The following is a 17,891-nucleotide window of genomic DNA, read 5'->3' as shown; positions in this document are numbered from 1 at the left end:
TGGTGGGTAAAGTAAAGGTGTGGTGGGTAAATTAAAGGTGTGGTGGGTAAAGTAAAGGTGTGGTGGGTAAATTAAAGGTGTGGTGAGTAAATTAAAGGTGTGGTGGGTAAATTAAAGGTGTGGTGGGTAAAGGTGTGGTGGGTAAATTAAAGGTGTGGTGAGTAAATTAAAGGTGTGGTGAGTAAATTATAGGTGTGGTGAGTAAATTATAGGTGTGGTGGGTAAATTAAAGGTGTGGTGAGTAAATTAAAGGTGTGGTGGGTAAATTAAAGGTGTGGTGAGTAAATTAAAGGTGTGGTGAGTAAATTAAAGGTGTGGTGGGTAAATTAAAGGTGTATTTGGTAAATTAAAGGTGTATTTGGTAAATTAAAGGTGTGGTGGGTAAATTAAAGGTGTGGTGGGTAAATTAAAGGTGTGGTGGGTAAATTAAAGGTGTGGTGAGTAAATTAAAGGTGTATTTGGTAAATTATAGGTGTGGTGGGTAAATTAAAGGTGTATTTGGTAAATTATAGGTGTGGTGGGTAAATTAAAGGTGTGGTGGGTAAATTAAAGGTGTGGTGGGTAAATTAAAGGTGTGGTGAGTAAATTAAAGGTGTGGTGGGTAAATTAAAGGTGTGGTGGGTAAATTAAAGGTGTGGTGAGTAAATTAAAGGTGTGGTGGGTAAATTAAAGGTGTGGTGGGTAAAGTAAAGGTGTGGTGAGTAAATTAAAGGTGTGGTGAGTAAATTAAAGGTGTGGTGAGTAAATTAAAGGTGTATTTGGTAAATTATAGGTGTGGTGGGTAAATTAAAGGTGTATTTGGTAAATTATAGGTGTGGTGGGTAAATTAAAGGTGTGGTGGGTAAATTAAAGGTGTGGTGAGTAAATTAAAGGTGTGGTGGGTAAATTAAAGGTGTGGTGGGTAAATTAAAGGTGTGGTGAGTAAATTAAAGGTGTGGTGGGTAAATTAAAGGTGTGGTGGGTAAAGTAAAGGTGTGGTGAGTAAATTAAAGGTGTGGTGGGTAAATTAAAGGTGTGGTGGGTAAAGTAAAGGTGTGGTGAGTAAATTAAAGGTGTGGTGGGTAAATTAAAGGTGTGGTGGGTAAAGTAAAGGTGTGGTGAGTAAATTAAAGGTGTGGTGGGTAAATTAAAGGTGTGGTGGGTAACAGTATGTAGTATCATTTATATTTATTAGAGCCGTGAGAGATTTTTGTTCTTTTTATTTTCTAAGCTCATTACATTAAACACACAGAATGGGCAGATGGGAAATAAATAAATAAACTAATAAATAAATACTTGCTGCAATCAATAAACCAGGGAAAGTTAACACTAAATTACACAAATATAAAGTCACAATAAAAGTTAAATACATGCGTCACATTTTTTAATCCATTTTGTTGATGGATTTTTTTATTTTTATTTTTTAAACACACCCTATAATAATTATTCTTATTTTAGACTTATTATATAACTTATTAATAAATTCTGTAATAATACCTGCTCCTTCTTCCTGTTAATTTAATCACGTCTTTCTCTGGGTGCTGCAGCTCCGTCTCCATTTCTGCTCACAATTCCATACTTGTCGAGGAGCTAAATCATTTTTCCATCATTCCACACTCCGCAATCCCACCGTGGGTAAAAATACGATGGATTTTCAGATGGCTGCTTTAACCAGGTGGCACATTTTCCACATCCATCAGTTGGTAATTAAGCTCACTAACGGTGTTTTAATGACTAGCTAAATCCAGAGCACTTATAGATTCCTATAACCGCTGAACATATCGCAGATCTGTTGGGGAAGCCATCATCAGCTGATCTTTCCTCGCAGACAACGTGCATACCTTTCACCGAGTGCTCTATAAGCCAGTAATTATCCACGGCTCCAGACTAAAAAAATCACTTTCAGACTCATTAACTGCTCACAAAAATACACAAAAAACCCCAAACAGGTGAAATCAATTTCGAGGAACCTTCATTTTCTCCAGTATAATTATTTCAAATAAGGAACTTTTTTTGCGTCTGAAAGTTAAACATGTCACTGAACTCCACCAGCTAACTTCTATTATTGTTCTTGTTCTTCTCAGACTGCTTACGCTTGTGTCTTATAAATACCAAGCGCATTATTAGTGTTTATTATTAGACTCTCTGCTAATATACTTTATATCCACGCTTTAAATCAGGGTCAGCAAACGCTTTAACACCACTACAGTCAACACCAAGTCATTTAACTACCTGTAACTATAAAAAATAAAAATAAAAAGTGTGAAATGCTAATAAATTCAATATTTACTGAGTATTGAGTTCACTTACAGTGAAATATCAGGCATTATCTAGATCTCTAGGCTTAACTTGATTAAAATAACCTAAAAGACCCGAATAACATTTAATAAAAGATCGCTGGGTCCTAAACTACGCCCCGTTCCATGTGTATTAGTGTCATTAAAATGACATCTCATTTATTTTTTTATTATTAAAGTAGCCGACTAGTCATTTTTCCACAGTTAAGCAAACGCGGACTTGTTTTTCTGAGATTCTGTATTTGAGATGATGTTCACAATGCAGTTAAATGAAGAAAATAAAACATCTGGGGGCGAGCTGTTCTAGGAAACTAATCCACGACGGGGTGATGTGAGGAGGCGGAATTCGTTTCATCATTTTCCTAAAACAGCATTTATGAATTAAAGAGCACAGCATGCTTGTTCTCCATTTAGAGTGACATTTCATTTTTCTAAAGCGTGTTACTTCCTGTCGTCAATTATGTTACAGCAGCGATGGTGTAAAATAAAGTAACGTGTGTGTGTGTGTGTGTGTGTTGTTGCTGCACACGGACGTGATGTGAGCACCTGCACCGTCTCTATAATCTGAAACACTTTGTTTTTCGCTAATCAAATCCCACATGCGAGGCAGGAGGAGTTCTGAAGAGCGCACGGCCTGCCGGTAGAATCCATAAACGCCGCGTCCCGAAGCCATATGGAAGCGTTTTGCTTCCTCAGTCATGCCCCGTCGCGTTTAACCAAAGCGGCGGCTACCGCGCTGCCGCGCCGGGACTCGCCTCCGACATGTTTTTACATTAATTCCCCACAAAAGAACGGCTTCCAGACTCTCAGACACCGACAACGACGTTAAGTGTTTATTAAGTGTTTACTCCTCTTTGGGTAGCGCACGCTGTAAAATTAAATATGATCAGTATGTGAAGGGAGTAGTAAAAAAAAGTCATGACTACAAAGTTTGATTTAAAATAGAGCTTCAAGTGGGAAAAAGCACGTTTCTGATTCCTCACTGGGTCACTGACTTACAGGAAATTATTATTATTATTATTATTATTATTATTATTATTATTATTATAGTTCTGGACTGTGATTGGTCAGAAGGTGGGGATTAGTTCTCTATAACAGCGGCTCTGACAGTAACAGTAGCAGGTTTATATTCATGCGCTCGTTTCTATAGTAACGGCTCATCCAGAGGGACGTGTACGGAGGATTAAAAAATGGTTTTCTGTAAGGAGAAACGTGTTTATGTAACGTGTGGAAGGAGTCTCCAGTGTCAGCGCTGTGTAACAGTCACAGGTGAAGCTGGAACTTACAGTTTTTCCACATCTTCATCACAGAGTTTACACTTCACTACTGTTTCTCACAAACACGGCAAGTTTTATGGTGTTTTATTAAAGTGAAGAGAGAGAATAAAGAGAGAGAGAACAGAGAGAGAGAGAATAGAGAGAGAATAAAGAGAGAGAGAATAGAGAGAGAGAATAGAGAGAGAGGGAGAGAAAATAGAGAGAGAATAGAGAGAGAATAAAGAGAGAGAATAGAGAGAGAGAGAGAATAGAGAGAGAGAGAATAAAGAGAGAATAGAGAGAGAGGGAGAGAAAATAGAGAGAGAATAGAGAGAGAATAAAGAGAGAGAATAGAGAGAGAGAGAGAATAGAGAGAGAGAGAATAAAGAGAGAATAGAGAGAGAGGGAGAGAAAATAGAGAGAGAATAGAGAGAGAATAAAGAGAGAGAATAGAGAGAGAATAGAGAGAGAGAGAGAATAGAGAGAGAGAGAATAAAGAGAGAATAGAGAGAGAGAAAATAAAGAGAGAAAATAAAGAGAGAATAGAGAGAGAGAATAGAGAGAGAGAGAAGAGAGAGAGAATAGAGAGAGAGAGAACAGAGAGAGAATAGAGAGAGAGAATAGAGAGAGAGAATAGAGAGAGAATAAAGAGAGAATAAAGAGAGAGAGAATAAAGAGAGATAATAAAGAGAGAGAATAAAGAGAGAGGAGAGAGAGAATAAAGAGAGAGAATAGAGAGAGAATAAAGAGAGAGAGAGAGAATAGAGAGAGAGAGAATAAAGAGAGAGAGAATAAAGAGAGAGAATAGAGAGAGAGAGAATAGAGAGAGAGAATAGAGAGAGAGAGAATAGAGAGAATAGAGAGAGAGAATAGAGAGAGAGAGAGAATAGAGAGAGAGAATAGAGAGAGAGAATAAAGAGAGAGAGAGAATAGAGAGAGAGAATAAAGAGAGAGAATAAAGAGAGAGAGAATAGAGAGAGAGAATAGAGAGAGAGAGAATAGAGAGAGAGAATAGAGAGAATAGAGAGAGAGAATAAAGAGAGAGAATAAAGAGAGAGAATAAAGAGAGAGAGAGAATAGAGAGAGAGAGAATAAAGAGAGATAATAAAGAGAGAGAATAAAGAGAGAGAATAGAGAGAGAGAGAATAGAGAGAGAGAATAGAGAGAGAGAATAGAGAGAGAGAGAATAGAGAGAGAATAAAGAGAGAGAATAGAGAGAGAGAATAGAGAGAGAGAGAATAGAGAGAGAGAATAAAGAGAGAGAATAGAGAGAGAGAGAATAGAGAGAGAGAATAAAGAGAGAGAATAAAGAGAGAGAGAGAATAGAGAGAGAGAATAGAGAGAGAGAGAATAGAGAGAGAGAATAAAGAGAGAGAATAAAGAGAGAGAGAGAATAGAGAGAGAGAGAGAATAGAGAGAGAGAATAGAGAGAGAGAATAGAGAGAGAGAGAGAATAGAGAGAGAGAGAGAATAGAGAGAGAGAATAAAGAGAGAGAGAGAATAGAGAGAGAGAATAGAGAGAGAGAATAGAGAGAGAGAGAGAATAGAGAGAGAGAATAAAGAGAGAGAGAATAGAGAGAGAGAATAGAGAGAGAGAATAAAGAGAGAGAGAGAATAAAGAGAGAGAATAAAGAGAGAGAGAGAGAGAGAATAGAGAGAGAGAATAGAGAGAGAGAAGAGAGAGAATAAAGAGAGAGAGAGAATAGAGAGAGAGAATAGAGAGAGGCCGGTAAGGGAGAACAGGAACTAACTGGCTTCTCGAAGCAGCAGGAGTATGACGTGTGGTTCTTCAGTTAGAAGTGACTGTAAGGGGCAGCAGGTTGTTGTTGTATAAGGGGAATAAAGTGGGTCTTTTACAGTAACAGTGAACACCACAATATAAATTCAGACTCGATCAGCTGGCTTCCGATTTTTCTAAAAGCCTGACCCTGTAAGCGTCGGTTCAGCAGGGACGCAGTAACTCCACCTCACATAGTCCGTGGTGCAAGATCCTCTCCAGCAGTCGGAGGCCACCAAAGTGAATTCTGTGCACCTCCACAGCTCCTGAAAAGCCTCGCTGGGAAAAGAGTCGGAGCTGCAACAATGCCCTCTTTGTCCCGCACCAACACCGTAACACACCCGCCAAGCCTTTGATTCCCGGCCAAGACAAACTGCTGCGCTGGGTTACGGGCCTTGTAGCCAAACATTATGCTTGTGTTTAATATTCTACAGTCGGTCTGCATTTCTCCTGCTGTCAATCAGAACCGCGGGCCGCTGAGGGACGGCTGGCCATTACTTCATCCTGCTCAATAACTACAGGGCCAGTTTATTAGGACTGGAAAATTATTCACACTGACAAACAGCCATGATAAGCCATACGCACACGTGTGTGTGTGTGTGTGTGTGTGTGTGTGTGTGTGTGTGTGTGTGTTGGTTGTTGTTGGTGTGCTGCTAGCGATGAGGTCCTCGTGTTTAAGATGTTTATGGTGTTTAAACAGTGTGTTTAATGGAGAGCGCGAGTACGGCCGACCCGAACACACACAGCGGTATCACCAGAGTGTAGGCGGTGTCTCAGTGCTCGCAGAACTGAAGTGCTCGCTCGCTCTCTCACACGCGAGAGTTTCTCTGCGTGCTTCGCTCCACTTCACTGCTCCATGGTCGCTAATTAAACACACCGTTTAAACACCATGAAGAGGTTTTATCAGGTGACCTGTATCGCAGCAGGATGCTGTAATTCCCCCTCTTGATAATTTCACAGTGCTCTGATCACTCATCGTGAAAATACGCCAAGTTCGCCATCGCCTGTTCATTACAGCGTCAACGTACACCAGGAGCACACGGTCACAAAGCAGCACCTGCTGTATCAGAACAGCTGTATCAGAGCAGCACCTGCTGTATCAGAACAGCTGTATCAGAGCAGCACCTGCTGTATCAGAACCCGTATGAGAACATCATCAGACTTTTAACAATAAACCACGTCACACAAAACTTCTTTACAGGAAACCGGATGTAGCTTCAGATCCCTAGTGAGCCATCCAGAGGGGCAGTAACTATTGAGCAGAACATGTTTATGTGATTGTAGATAAATATTTATACGATTATCGATTCTGGTCACTTGTCATTTATCGTGTGTTTTTCCAACACTCCCTCCTGTGACGTGGAAGGAAAAAAAACAACCTCCCCCGCCTTTTCTTCATCATTAAATATAATGAGTGTTTGTGCATTAAGTCAGGAATAAACAGGGTGTCGAAACACACTTCTGTGCCCAAACAGAATTGAAATAAATAAATAAATAAATAAATAAACGACTACAAAAGCCTATTCACTATTATTGACTGTGAGAACAGACAAAATTACACACGTCAGGGTTGCCCGATTGGGTTATAAGTGTCATTAGAGCTCGTTAGCACCGCCGGCTGAGAAGACGAGGGATTCCCTAAAGAGTGCACACTCACTGTACACACACACACACACACACACACACACACACACACACCCCCTAACACATCTCAGCTGAGCTCGGTTTAATGAAATGAGAATGAGATGGTGTTCGTATACATCACGTCCCGGGGGAACAGACGGCTTTGGGGGTCAGAAGTGTCCTTTTTGTTCTTATTTCTTCGTACGTCGAGCCAAAATCTAAACAGGACCGATCTCATATCACACACAAGTCATAAAACAAACCGCAAAACACACAGAGTCACGTCCAAAACACTAACGAGAGCAAAGGCCATGTTCATTTCAGGCAGTTCTGCTGTTTACATTGGACTCAGCACTAATAATAAAGTCCCAAAGGTCTGATGAAGCTCTGAGGATTTCACCAACACTAAAGAGCAGCTCGGTAAATAACGAACAGCGAGAAGGGACGAAGCCGAGCTACCGCTACCGCTACCCTCCTGAAGCTGATTATTTTCATTTCATTTCGTTTCATTTCTCTTACACCACAGCAACTCACCAACAATTACCATCTTCATTTTATAATGAACGACTCAGCACACTTTTATAGATCACAAATCCAGTGAGTTCCTGTTCTCACTTACGCTATAGCAGCTATAAACACTCGTTTCCTCGCCAGCCCTCTCTCTATTCTCCCACTCTGTTCTCGCTCTTTATTCCCTCTCTCTCTTTATTCCCTCTCTTTATTCCCTCTCTCTCCCACTCCTCTCTCGCTCTATTCTCCCTCTTTACGTTAATAAATTTTTTTTAAATGTAAATGGCAGTGTGTGGTGTTAGTTAGAAACAGTAAAGTGTAAACTCTGTGATGAAGATTTTTGGGAAAACGTAAAGTTACAGGTTCACCTCTGACTGTTACACAGCGCTGACACTGGAGACTCCTTCCATACACGTTCCAGAAAACATCACCACACCAATGATTTATTAATCTGTTTATTATTAGTGGAGCGTCCGCTGTACACGTCCCCGTGCATGAGCCGTTACTATAGAAACGATAACGTATCAGAAAGAGTGTGTTAATATAAACCTGCACTACTGTCAGAGCCGCTGTTCTAGAGAATTAATCACCACCTTCTGACCAATCACAGTCCAGAACTCAGCAGCGTACATATGTATAAAGTCATAATAATAATATTTATTCCTGTACATATATATATATAATCTGTAATATGATGTACACATTTTTGTTTCATTATTTTTGGACTGATATTTGTTCCGGGCACATTCTGAATAATGTACAGTGATGAGTGTTATAAGACTCGCTTGTTTCCGACCGGTTTAAACCGCATTCACGTGACGGGATTTTAAGAGTTCATTATTATTTTTATGTCGAGCGACAGCATGTTGGACTGTGAGTAAAGATCTCGTGCCCAGGACAGAACTGTGTTCAATCCTGTATCACTCTTTAGGTTAGTAAGTGGCGTAAATCACATCATCACTTGAAATAAAACGAAGAACTGAACATGCCTGCTTTCACGGTTTACTGCAGTGCTACTGCCCCCTGCAGGACACCAGAGGAATTGCTTTTCGTAATGACATTTGATCAAAGGTGTTCAACCAGCAAGTTCTCAGAAGACGTTCTCAGATCAGGAATCAGAGAATAAAGGTTAGGTTTAACTCCTGAGCTTCAGAACCCAGCTCTTACCTGCGACTGCTCTTCTCCGTCTCCTCCTGCGCTTCAGACTTCTCCTCCTCCATCTTCTCTTTCTTCAGCTTTTTTGAGATGCGCTCTCTCATTTCCTTCTTCCTCACCTTTTTGTCCTCATCATCATCATCATCATCATCATCATCATCCTGGTCCTGTGTTTCATCATCTCCCTGGATGGCAGGATAGGAAGCAGAGAGAGGGACAGTTTTATTTTCTAGCAATAAGGTGCTAAAAAATAAAATACACAATAAGAAAAGAGCACACACACCTCTGAAGCGTCTCCCGGACTTGTTCTGCTGTGGAAAAAAAATTCTGCTTTTATAACCAGCATCTATAGGTCTATGCATCACCTCCATCTATACTACAGAATACACAGCAAACATACGCACTAGAAAGTGTATAAAAATGTATAAAACAAATTAACGAGAGCGTCTGAGGTCTGAGGTCTGATCACCTGTCCACCACGGGAACGGAGCTCAGCTTGGGGTCGTCCTTCAGAAGGTCATGACTGCTTTTACTTTTTCCTTTCATGGTCTGTAAGGAAAAAAAAAAAAAATGTATTCACACAACAATTACACCGAGAACCAAAAATAAATCTCTCTTACAGCGAAAACAAAAGTATTGACACCCTTTATTACAATGCATACATGTGCAACAAGTGCTCTTGAGCTTAAATCTATACAGGGGGAGGCTGCTGTTTAATTTCTTTCATTTCATAAAAACGACATTTTAATGCCATTGTACTGAAAATTAAAAAAAAATAAATAAATTTAAATGATTGGATCCCTTCAGGTTAGATTTTTGGTTACGCTCCACGTCCTCAGGACAGAATAACGGCGCTACGTCTCTTTTTGTGGTATCTAATGAGGTTAAAGGTCTCAGATCCTTGAACATGCACAATTTAAAGCATTTCTTCACATCCTCAGGTGTGTACATGTGGACGTCCTCTTTAATTCTGCTTTTCGGTTCAAATCCGGAGATTGGACGTTCACAGACGTCGAGATGGACGCAAAAACACTATTTTTTTTGCGTCCCACGACCGTTTCTGTGCTGATTTAAACGTGAATCTGAGAGGTCTTCCTGTTCAAAAGTTTACCTGTAAGCAAGCCCTAACCTCCTGATGGAGGCAACCAGGTACTGCACTAAAATGTACAGGTACCTGGTGGAATTCAAGATCAGTCTTCATACGCGTCACTGATTCACCTCCATATCTTACAGCGAGTCCAAAATCATCCGGAAGCAGGCTTCGCGAACCTCGCAGCTCAACTATGATGTAAAATATATATAAAAACGACAGCAGATGTCGTCCAAACGGTTCTCAGCTGTTCGACTACACCTGAGGTAAAACAGTCATCATGGAAAGGTTATATTTCACCTAGATATTTCTCGGCCCTGATTTTAAGTCCATTTGGATGATTATCCATAAATGTGAATATAAAAGCTCACCTGGCTGACTTGAGTGACCATTTCCTCTTCCTCTTCCGCCTCCTCACCGAACGACAGCAAACTGAAATTCCTGCTCACAAAGAAAGAATAATCAGAAAAACCATCAACAGAGACCCTTTCAGTATAAATCATAATAAAACACACTGCATTTTAAAAGTAAACTCCAACACTTTGTATTCTTTTTACTCCAAACTCCATCAAATGGCAGTCAAGGGGCAACTTTCTGTAAGACTCTCATTAAACTCTTCAGTGGAAGGTGTTTGTATATAACTGAAGATGGAGCTACTTTTTCACAGGGAAGAATCTTGGGGTAGTCGCGTGTCTCCGATGGCGTAGGAAAGTAAAGGAGCCGGATCTACTGTTGACAGTATTAGAGGTCCATGGGAGCAGCTTTGGGGAGATTTCCTCTCACGGGTGTCTGATCTGAACCCAGACACCGTTCCTGTGGAACGCCGGCAGATTTACATTTCTGTTTTACAGTCGCGTCTTTAAACGTTTATTTAATGACGGGTTGGAACGTCTGCTCTTATGCGGTTTACAACCTGAAAACCTGGAATTAAAGAGTTATTTGTTTAGTGCTTTATTTATTTTTAAAGTGGCGGTGCGATAGTTCACCGTTAATGCCGCTGGAAAAAGCAGTCTGATCAAAAAACAGAAACTCAAAGCCGTAAATCGCGTAGTTATTTCTTCTAACTGTTCAGCATGAGCGGCGCCACGTTGAAGTGACGTCACGGAATCACGACGCGGAGAATTCGGAGCGCTTAAAAACTTCCCGGGTTAGAAATACGAGCTGCACAAACGCGTCTTTCCTACCGGGAATTCGGAAACTTCACAGCTCCTCACAGGTCATGAACACAGCATTAGACTTCACTCTGAGTTTGGAGTTTAATTCTTATCAGCGATAATCTCTCTCTCTCTCTCTCTCTCTCTCACACACACACACACACACACACACACACACACACACACACACACACGCACGCACGCACGCACGCTCTCTCACTTCGTTGCCTTGGACTGAGATTTCTTTGCCTCCTCTTTGTGTTTCTCCTTCTTGACTCGCGTCTCACGAGGCACGATGTCATCAAAGGGAGAATGTAAGACCTGTGGAAGAGGAAATGGCTGCTTTACAAAACACCTCACAGACTATCGGACGCTCCAGAGATCAGACCTGGACGTACCTCTGTAGTTCTGATCTTGTGCGGCTTTAACGGTCGCTCGTCGCCGTCACACTCCACCTCGGCTAAGCGTAACATGTTGTACACCGTGTCACCCGTCACCTGGAAACAGGAGCGTCTTTTATTCCCTATAACATCAGCACAGAATAAATAACTCAAATACTTTTCATGTTTCATAAAAGACAGAGAAGTGACTCGGTTTATATCTGAAGCCTGATATACACAGAGCAGACAAAACAATAAAACCACTGCGTAATACTGTGAACGTCCCCCTCCCCTTGTGCCCCAAAACAGCGCTGAGCCGTCGAGGCATGGACTCCACGAGACCTCTGAAGGTGTGTGTGGGATCTGGCACCGAGACGTTAGCAGCAGATCCTTTACGTGCTGTAAGATGTGAGGTCGGGCCTCCGTGGATCGGACTTGTTTGTTCAGAACGTCCCACAGAAGCTGGATCGGATTGAGATCTGGGGATTTTGGAGGCGGAGTCAATAGCTTGAACTGTTTGTCATGTTCCTCAAACCGTTCCTGGACAGTGTGTGCAGTGTGTCAGGGAGCGTTATCCTGCTGAACGAGGACACTGATATTAGGGAAGTGTCAAAGTAACATCCACATGAATACCAGGATCCAAGGTTTCCCAGAACATCGCCCAGAACATCACACTTCCTCCACCAGCTCGCCTTCTTCCCATAGTGCATCCTGGTACCATCTCTTCACCAGGGCCCTCAACATGATGTAAAGGAAAACCTGTTTCATCAGACCAGGCCACCTTCTTCCATCGCTCCATGGTAAAGTTCTGCTGCACATTGTAGGTGTTTCGATGGTGTACAGGAGGTCATCATGGACACTCTGACGGGTCTGCAGCTACGCAGCTCCATACGCAGCAAGCTGTGATGCTCTGTGTGCTCTGACTCCTTTCTATCATGAACAACTTCAGCAGTTTGTGCTGCAGTAGCTCTTCTGTGGGATCGGACCAGCGTGTGTGTGTGTGTGTGTGAAAAGTCACCTTTCCAAATATTGTGTGCTTGTTATTGAGTTCATCAGCTCGGCCCAGAGTGAAGAAAAACTGACTGCCGTTATCGTGAGGTCCGGCATTCGCCATCGCCACCAGACCTCTCCTAATAAAGCGCAACCTGGAGTGGAACTCATCCTGCAGACAAACAAACAAACAAAACAAACACACACACACACACGAAAGCATGAAAACGTGCCCAAATATAGAACATAGAGGATGAAGAAGAACTAAGACTGATGACTGACAGGTGCACAGGCCACGCCTCCTCCATTAATACTGACATGTACACAGACCACACTTCTTACTCACCTTAAAAGGACGGCCGTAGATGGACTCCCCCCCGGTCCCAGTGCCAGTCGGATCACCGCCCTGAATGATGAAATCTGGAACCACGCGGTGGAATATGGTTCCGTTGTAGTAACCTGTCAGAAAAGGTGGCGTTATTATTATTATTATTTATAGGAATAAACCTGTATTATCACCGTCACGTTTTTATAGATGCTGCATATATACTACTTCAGATACCATAATAAATAAAGGTAGTGTGTGTATATATACACATATATATATATATATATATACACACATATACACACACATTATATATATATATATATATATATATATATATATATATATACACATATACACACACACACACACACACACACATGTGTACATATATACATATATATATATATATATATATACATATACACACACACACACACACACACACATGTGTACATATATACATATATATATATATATATATATATATATATATATATATATATATATGCAGGTAAATGTACAGGTGTGTGTGTGCAAGTAAATGTGCAAGTGTGTGTATGTATGTATGTATGTATGCATGTATGTATGTACGCATGCATGTATGTATGCATGTATGTATGCATGTATGTATGCATGCATGTATGCATGCATGTATGCATGCATGCATGCATGTATGTATGTATGCAGGTAGGTGTGTAGGTGTGTAGGTGTGTGTGTGTTACCTTCCATACAGAGCTGAATGAAGTTCCTGCAGGCTTTAGGAGCTTCTTTAGACCAAAGTTCTATATCTATATCACCTGCTGAGGTCTTTATTAAAACCTGAGAGGAACAATGTCATTATTTATTCAACTATGATCATTACTTTATCTCTTCGCTCTTATTTTTGACTCTTACTTACTATTACTCATTTCTTAGTTCAATATTATAGTATATAAAGCTAATGTCTCAGTGTGATGCGTTCAGCTATTCTCGAAAACTGAGTTTTAAAAAAACATGATTTTTGTTGTTAGTCTCATTAGCAAGGTTGGGAAACATACAATTATGTTCACAAATCTTCATGCGTTTAATTAGATACTCACCTTGCCGTTCGTTGGTGGTTCTTGAATATAAATATTACTCATTTTTAAGGTTTATTAGTTGTTATATTAATTTCAAGCGGAATAAACACGCCGATAAACAGCGACGACGAAATTACAAACAAAAACACCTCGCGAAATACAGAAAAGTGTGCTGCGTTTGTTAATCTCTCACTGGTCGAATCCTAAATAACGCCACAGTCACTAAATAAAGCGCACTACATGTGATCTGACTTAGAGGTTACTACACACTATGTAGTGCACTCGGTGTAGAATAAGCCGCTATTTAGGATTCAGTCATGGTGTCACAGTTTCTTTCTTCCCTACTGCAACATACGGAACAATAGCGAGAACGGCGAACTGACGTCTAGCGACTCGGAGCTACAAAATGTTTTTTTTACGATATAAATAAAGATAAAATATAATTATGTTCTTTATGAACTAGACTACATTTAGCAAACGATTATAAATAAGTCCAGCTCCTTTATTGGTACTGTTTGCTGTTCTGTCAATATTTCCTATCGGACACATTTATACGACGGATTGAAGACATTACCGGAAGTTCTGCTGTTTACGAAAATTCTAGTAATTTCGAGTTAATGGCTCTTCCAGGTAAAACTTTAAAGCTCATATGTGTGTGTGTGTTATTGTAGTAGCTGTTTTAAATAGCCTTTATTAATTAATAAGATTGATGATATGATCGAGTGTAGTTTTATTCTGACTGTAAAAACAGGCAGCGATATGATCTGAGTGTGAATCCTGTACTCCGATAGAATTAACACACAACTTCACTCTGCTTGTAGTTGTCTTTATATAGATAGATAGATAGATAGATATAGATATAGATATATAGATTCACAGTACATAAATATCCAAAAACAGATTAAATATTCAATTCCTGATTCTTGGTTTGCTCAGGCTCATGGATGCTGCAGCAGAAAATCAGTGATTAATAATAACAAAATAGCAAAATAGATAGGTGTAAAAATGGTTCAATAAAAAGACTAGCGTTCGGGAAATGTTTTATTAACAAATAAATAATCGTTAAAGAAGTAGAAAGCAAAAGTATTTCACCATATTGATGATAAAGAGAAATGAGTTTTGTTTGCCGAACAGAATTCTGGGAGAGTCGCTGCAGAAAACAAACACCACTCAGAAGTGTTCAGATGAACAGTATTGTGTGTTAGAATCATGTGGAAATTAAAACTGATTATTAATCATAACGATGTCCCAGCAGGTGTGAATAAGGACAACATCCGCGCTGGGTGTAAAAGATGCGGCTATCGTGAGTATTTATGGAGTTTGTCTCCCGTCACGGTGTTTAAACGCTTACGCTGAGCTCTGAGTGAATCATTTTGGGTTGTTTTTTTTTTTTTTTACCTCCTCAGCCGGTCACCTCACGTTCGAGTGTCGTAACTTTGTGCGTGTGGACCCGAGGAAGGACATCGTTCTGGACGTGAGCAGTACGAGCAGCGAGGAGAGCGAGGAGGAAGGACAGCAGGAAGTCCACAAGGAGAAGATCTTCGGGAGCGGCCGCTCTAAAGGTGGAGAACAGAACGGTGTCCGGCTGTGGGTTAAACAAAAAATAAGACAATAATCAGGACTGTAACATATAGGAAAGTCTGAAAACACATCACTGCCTTTCCAGTCCCATGAAAACACTGAAAACACATATTCATCAAAAATACTGTGTTCATGCTGTGGTGTGGATAAGGGAGGTGTTGTGGGACAGTCACGTGAACTTCAAGAGCTGACTCGTATTCGTCAGCATTTACATGTTTACATTCAAAATCTTCCAGTTTTATTTGTTTTTAATGAAGACTTGTGTTTCAGATGGAAATGCAGTGTTTTCTGAGACTGTTCTAGTCAAAAGGAAACATTTACACCACAAGTCCACTCAGCTCCTGTAAAACTCCACCCTCACACAGGAGATATCGTTATAGTGAAGGGTTTGTGATGTGTTGAGGCATTCTGCTGCTCATCTGTTGGCTGGTTCTGTATTTCTGTTAATCCTGTGAGGAGTTAGTGATCGGTGTGAGGAGTTTCTCTGTAAGGGGAAGCTGAAGGAGCCGGGTGTGTAATCCCGAGTGTGTACCCCCGAGTTTAACTCTGTGTTGTGTGTGTGTGTGTGTGTGTGTGTGTGTGTGTGTGTGTGTGTGTCTGTCTGCAGATTCCCGAAGAGAGAAACATAAAAAGAGGAGTAAAGAACGATCTCATCGAAAGGCAAAGAAAAGGTACACACACACTATATATGTGTGTATGTATGTGTGTGTGTATGTATATATATATATATATATATATATATATATATATATATATATATATAATGCTGTACACAATAAATACTGTGCACAATATACACACATTTTGTACATAATACTGTGTATATATACACACAGTACTACTGTATACACACACTGTATACTACACCGTATATACACACACTCTACAGACACCACACATACACACACACAACAGCAATCTAATCATTATAAATGATTCAATTACTAAAATACAACATAAAAAGTTACAGTTGAGACTCCTTCCATGAGCTGTTACTATAGAAACGATAACGCGTTATATTGTGTATTATGAGTGATTAATTCATTTATTTGATTATTTTCTTTTCTCAGGTCTCATTCATCCAGTGATGCTGATGATGATGAAGAGGTGAGCAGGAAGAAAAAGAAGAAAATCCACAAGAAGAAAGGCAAAAAGGAAAAGCGAGAGAAAGAGAAACGCTCGAAGAAGCGTAAGAAGAAACACGCGCAGGCTTCCTCCTCCTCCTCCTCCTCCTCCTCCTCCAACAGTTTGAGCGACTCCTCAGACACGGACTGAACCTCTTTCTGATCCAGATCTTCATCTACACTTCATCCTGCAAAACAAACCGACCGCTAGGAGATGACTATTATCCCAACAGCAGTTTGTGAGGCTGAGTGCAAAAGTTTGTGCACCCTGGGGACTAAAGGAAATAACCAACATTCCAAACTTTTGCACTCAGCCGTCTGTGTGAATGTTTTACTGTTTCAGTAGTGAATCATTTTCATTTCTTTTCATCTCTGATCATCTATTTCTTTTTATTGTTTGCTATATTTTTCACAATATTGTTAGATTTTGTACAGAAATAAAATGATAAAAATGAATAGTGTGGTTTCTGTACTTTTTTTTTTTTTTAAACAAAATAAAACAGATGCTGAACTTATTGAACTTTTGTTGATAAAATTGTAATTAATAATTCATTACTAACTAAGATTTATTTAAAAATAACATTGATACAGAAATCAGCTATTAGGATATAATTAAGCATTCATTACAGTATTTTATATGATTTATTCATTTACTTTTGGATTTGCAGAAAAAGCGAAGAGTCTTTCTCCAGAAGAAACTCTCACCTAAAAACTGTGATATCATTTCTGTTGGACAAGAGCAAGCTGAGGCAACGGGACGTCCAGGATGGTTTTCCTTGGGTGTTTTGGGAAGCAGGTAGAAATGGCTCCAGCAGCGATCCACCACCGGGTTCCGGGTGGAATTAGGGAGATGTTCTGCTGAAATTGTGTTAGTCGTAACAGACTGGATGGAGGACTGTAGCTGGAGACTGATGTCATGGTTAATGCACCTGTAGAAGAAGCTGGTATTGAAGAGTTGTGTCCTTGATGTAGAGATCTTTTCTCCAGATGACATCTGCTCCTCTTCATCTGCTGGTTTGAGCGCAGTGTCACTCTTTTTGCTGAGATCTTTCAGGGCTGTGCGTTCTTCTGTAGGTCGGTTGAGACTTTTTACAATTGTGGTGCCGTTTCTCTTTCGCAGGTACTGATGAAATAATGTAATGCTTGGGATTGTCCTGCTGGAGATGTCCACGATGATTTGCTGGATTTTTATATTCAGCGAGGTCAACAAGATTTCCGTGTGCCTCAGGAAGCAATTTGTTGATCTTTATTAAAATGGGCGTATAAACTTAAACGCCAGAACAAAATGTTTGGTGTCAGTCATGGCAGTAAATTAATTGGGAATGGGCCTCGTGGGGAGAGCACCGAGACCTCAGTCATTAAAACAAACACACACACACACACACACACACCAGCAGAATTGAGCAAACCTGTAACTCTGAGACTGCTGCCATGGTTACGGAAGTGGGTGTATGTACTCAGTGTTTATAAAGGTGAAGGTGTGTTGTGGACTCTTGATCCTGCAGCTTGAGGTGTGTGTCAGGTGTGAATGAGTGAGTCTCATGACACTTCACCATGCCAGAGTCCGAGCTCCCTGCAGCTCTCAC

General features: G+C 40.4%; 2 protein-coding genes across 4 annotated transcripts in view; one reads left to right on the top strand and one right to left on the bottom strand.

The window, feature by feature from the left end:
• cwc27 (CWC27 spliceosome associated cyclophilin) overlaps window positions 1–13,934 on the bottom strand; it is a 44,599-nt gene extending 30,665 nt beyond the window's left edge. The window contains exons 1-10 of one of the 3 annotated variants that reach the window (XM_053646167.1): window positions 13,622–13,934; window positions 13,265–13,361; window positions 12,558–12,670; window positions 12,240–12,383; window positions 11,240–11,338; window positions 11,062–11,162; window positions 10,059–10,128; window positions 9,067–9,146; window positions 8,881–8,908; window positions 8,610–8,782 (exon numbers count right to left, since the gene is read on the bottom strand). In XM_053646167.1, coding sequence (XP_053502142.1) covers window positions 8,610–8,782; window positions 8,881–8,908; window positions 9,067–9,146; window positions 10,059–10,128; window positions 11,062–11,162; window positions 11,240–11,338; window positions 12,240–12,383; window positions 12,558–12,670; window positions 13,265–13,361; window positions 13,622–13,663 — 947 coding nt within the window. In that variant the 5' untranslated portion in view covers window positions 13,664–13,934. The remainder of the gene's footprint in view (window positions 1–8,609; window positions 8,783–8,880; window positions 8,909–9,066; window positions 9,147–10,058; window positions 10,129–11,061; window positions 11,163–11,239; window positions 11,339–12,239; window positions 12,384–12,557; window positions 12,671–13,264; window positions 13,362–13,621) is intronic. The other 2 variants (XM_053646165.1, XM_053646166.1) reach the window with 2 other exon arrangements.
• Window positions 13,935–14,151: 217 nt separating this feature from the next.
• On the top strand, window positions 14,152–16,789 carry srek1ip1 (SREK1-interacting protein 1). The gene is made up of 5 exons (XM_053645436.1): window positions 14,152–14,230; window positions 14,856–14,903; window positions 15,007–15,162; window positions 15,789–15,852; window positions 16,252–16,789. Exons 1-5 carry the CDS (start codon window positions 14,218–14,220, stop codon window positions 16,454–16,456), a joined length of 486 nt encoding a protein of 161 aa, XP_053501411.1. The 5' UTR covers window positions 14,152–14,217; the 3' UTR covers window positions 16,457–16,789.
• Window positions 16,790–17,891: the final 1,102 nt, after the last annotated feature.

Source organism: Ictalurus furcatus, chromosome 16 (assembly GCF_023375685.1).
Source record: "Ictalurus furcatus strain D&B chromosome 16, Billie_1.0, whole genome shotgun sequence".
Lineage (NCBI taxonomy): Eukaryota > Metazoa > Chordata > Actinopteri > Siluriformes > Ictaluridae > Ictalurus > Ictalurus furcatus.
The sequence above is the reverse complement of the archived record's forward strand: the minus strand, read 5'-3'. Positions and strand labels throughout refer to the sequence as shown.

Coding starts and splice junctions, on each gene's coding strand:
- srek1ip1 (XM_053645436.1), top strand. Junction 14,904..15,006: donor GTGTAAAAGATGCGGCTATC/GTGAGTATTTAT, acceptor TTACCTCCTCAG/CCGGTCACCTCACGTTCGAG. Junction 15,853..16,251: donor CATCGAAAGGCAAAGAAAAG/GTACACACACAC, acceptor TTCTTTTCTCAG/GTCTCATTCATCCAGTGATG.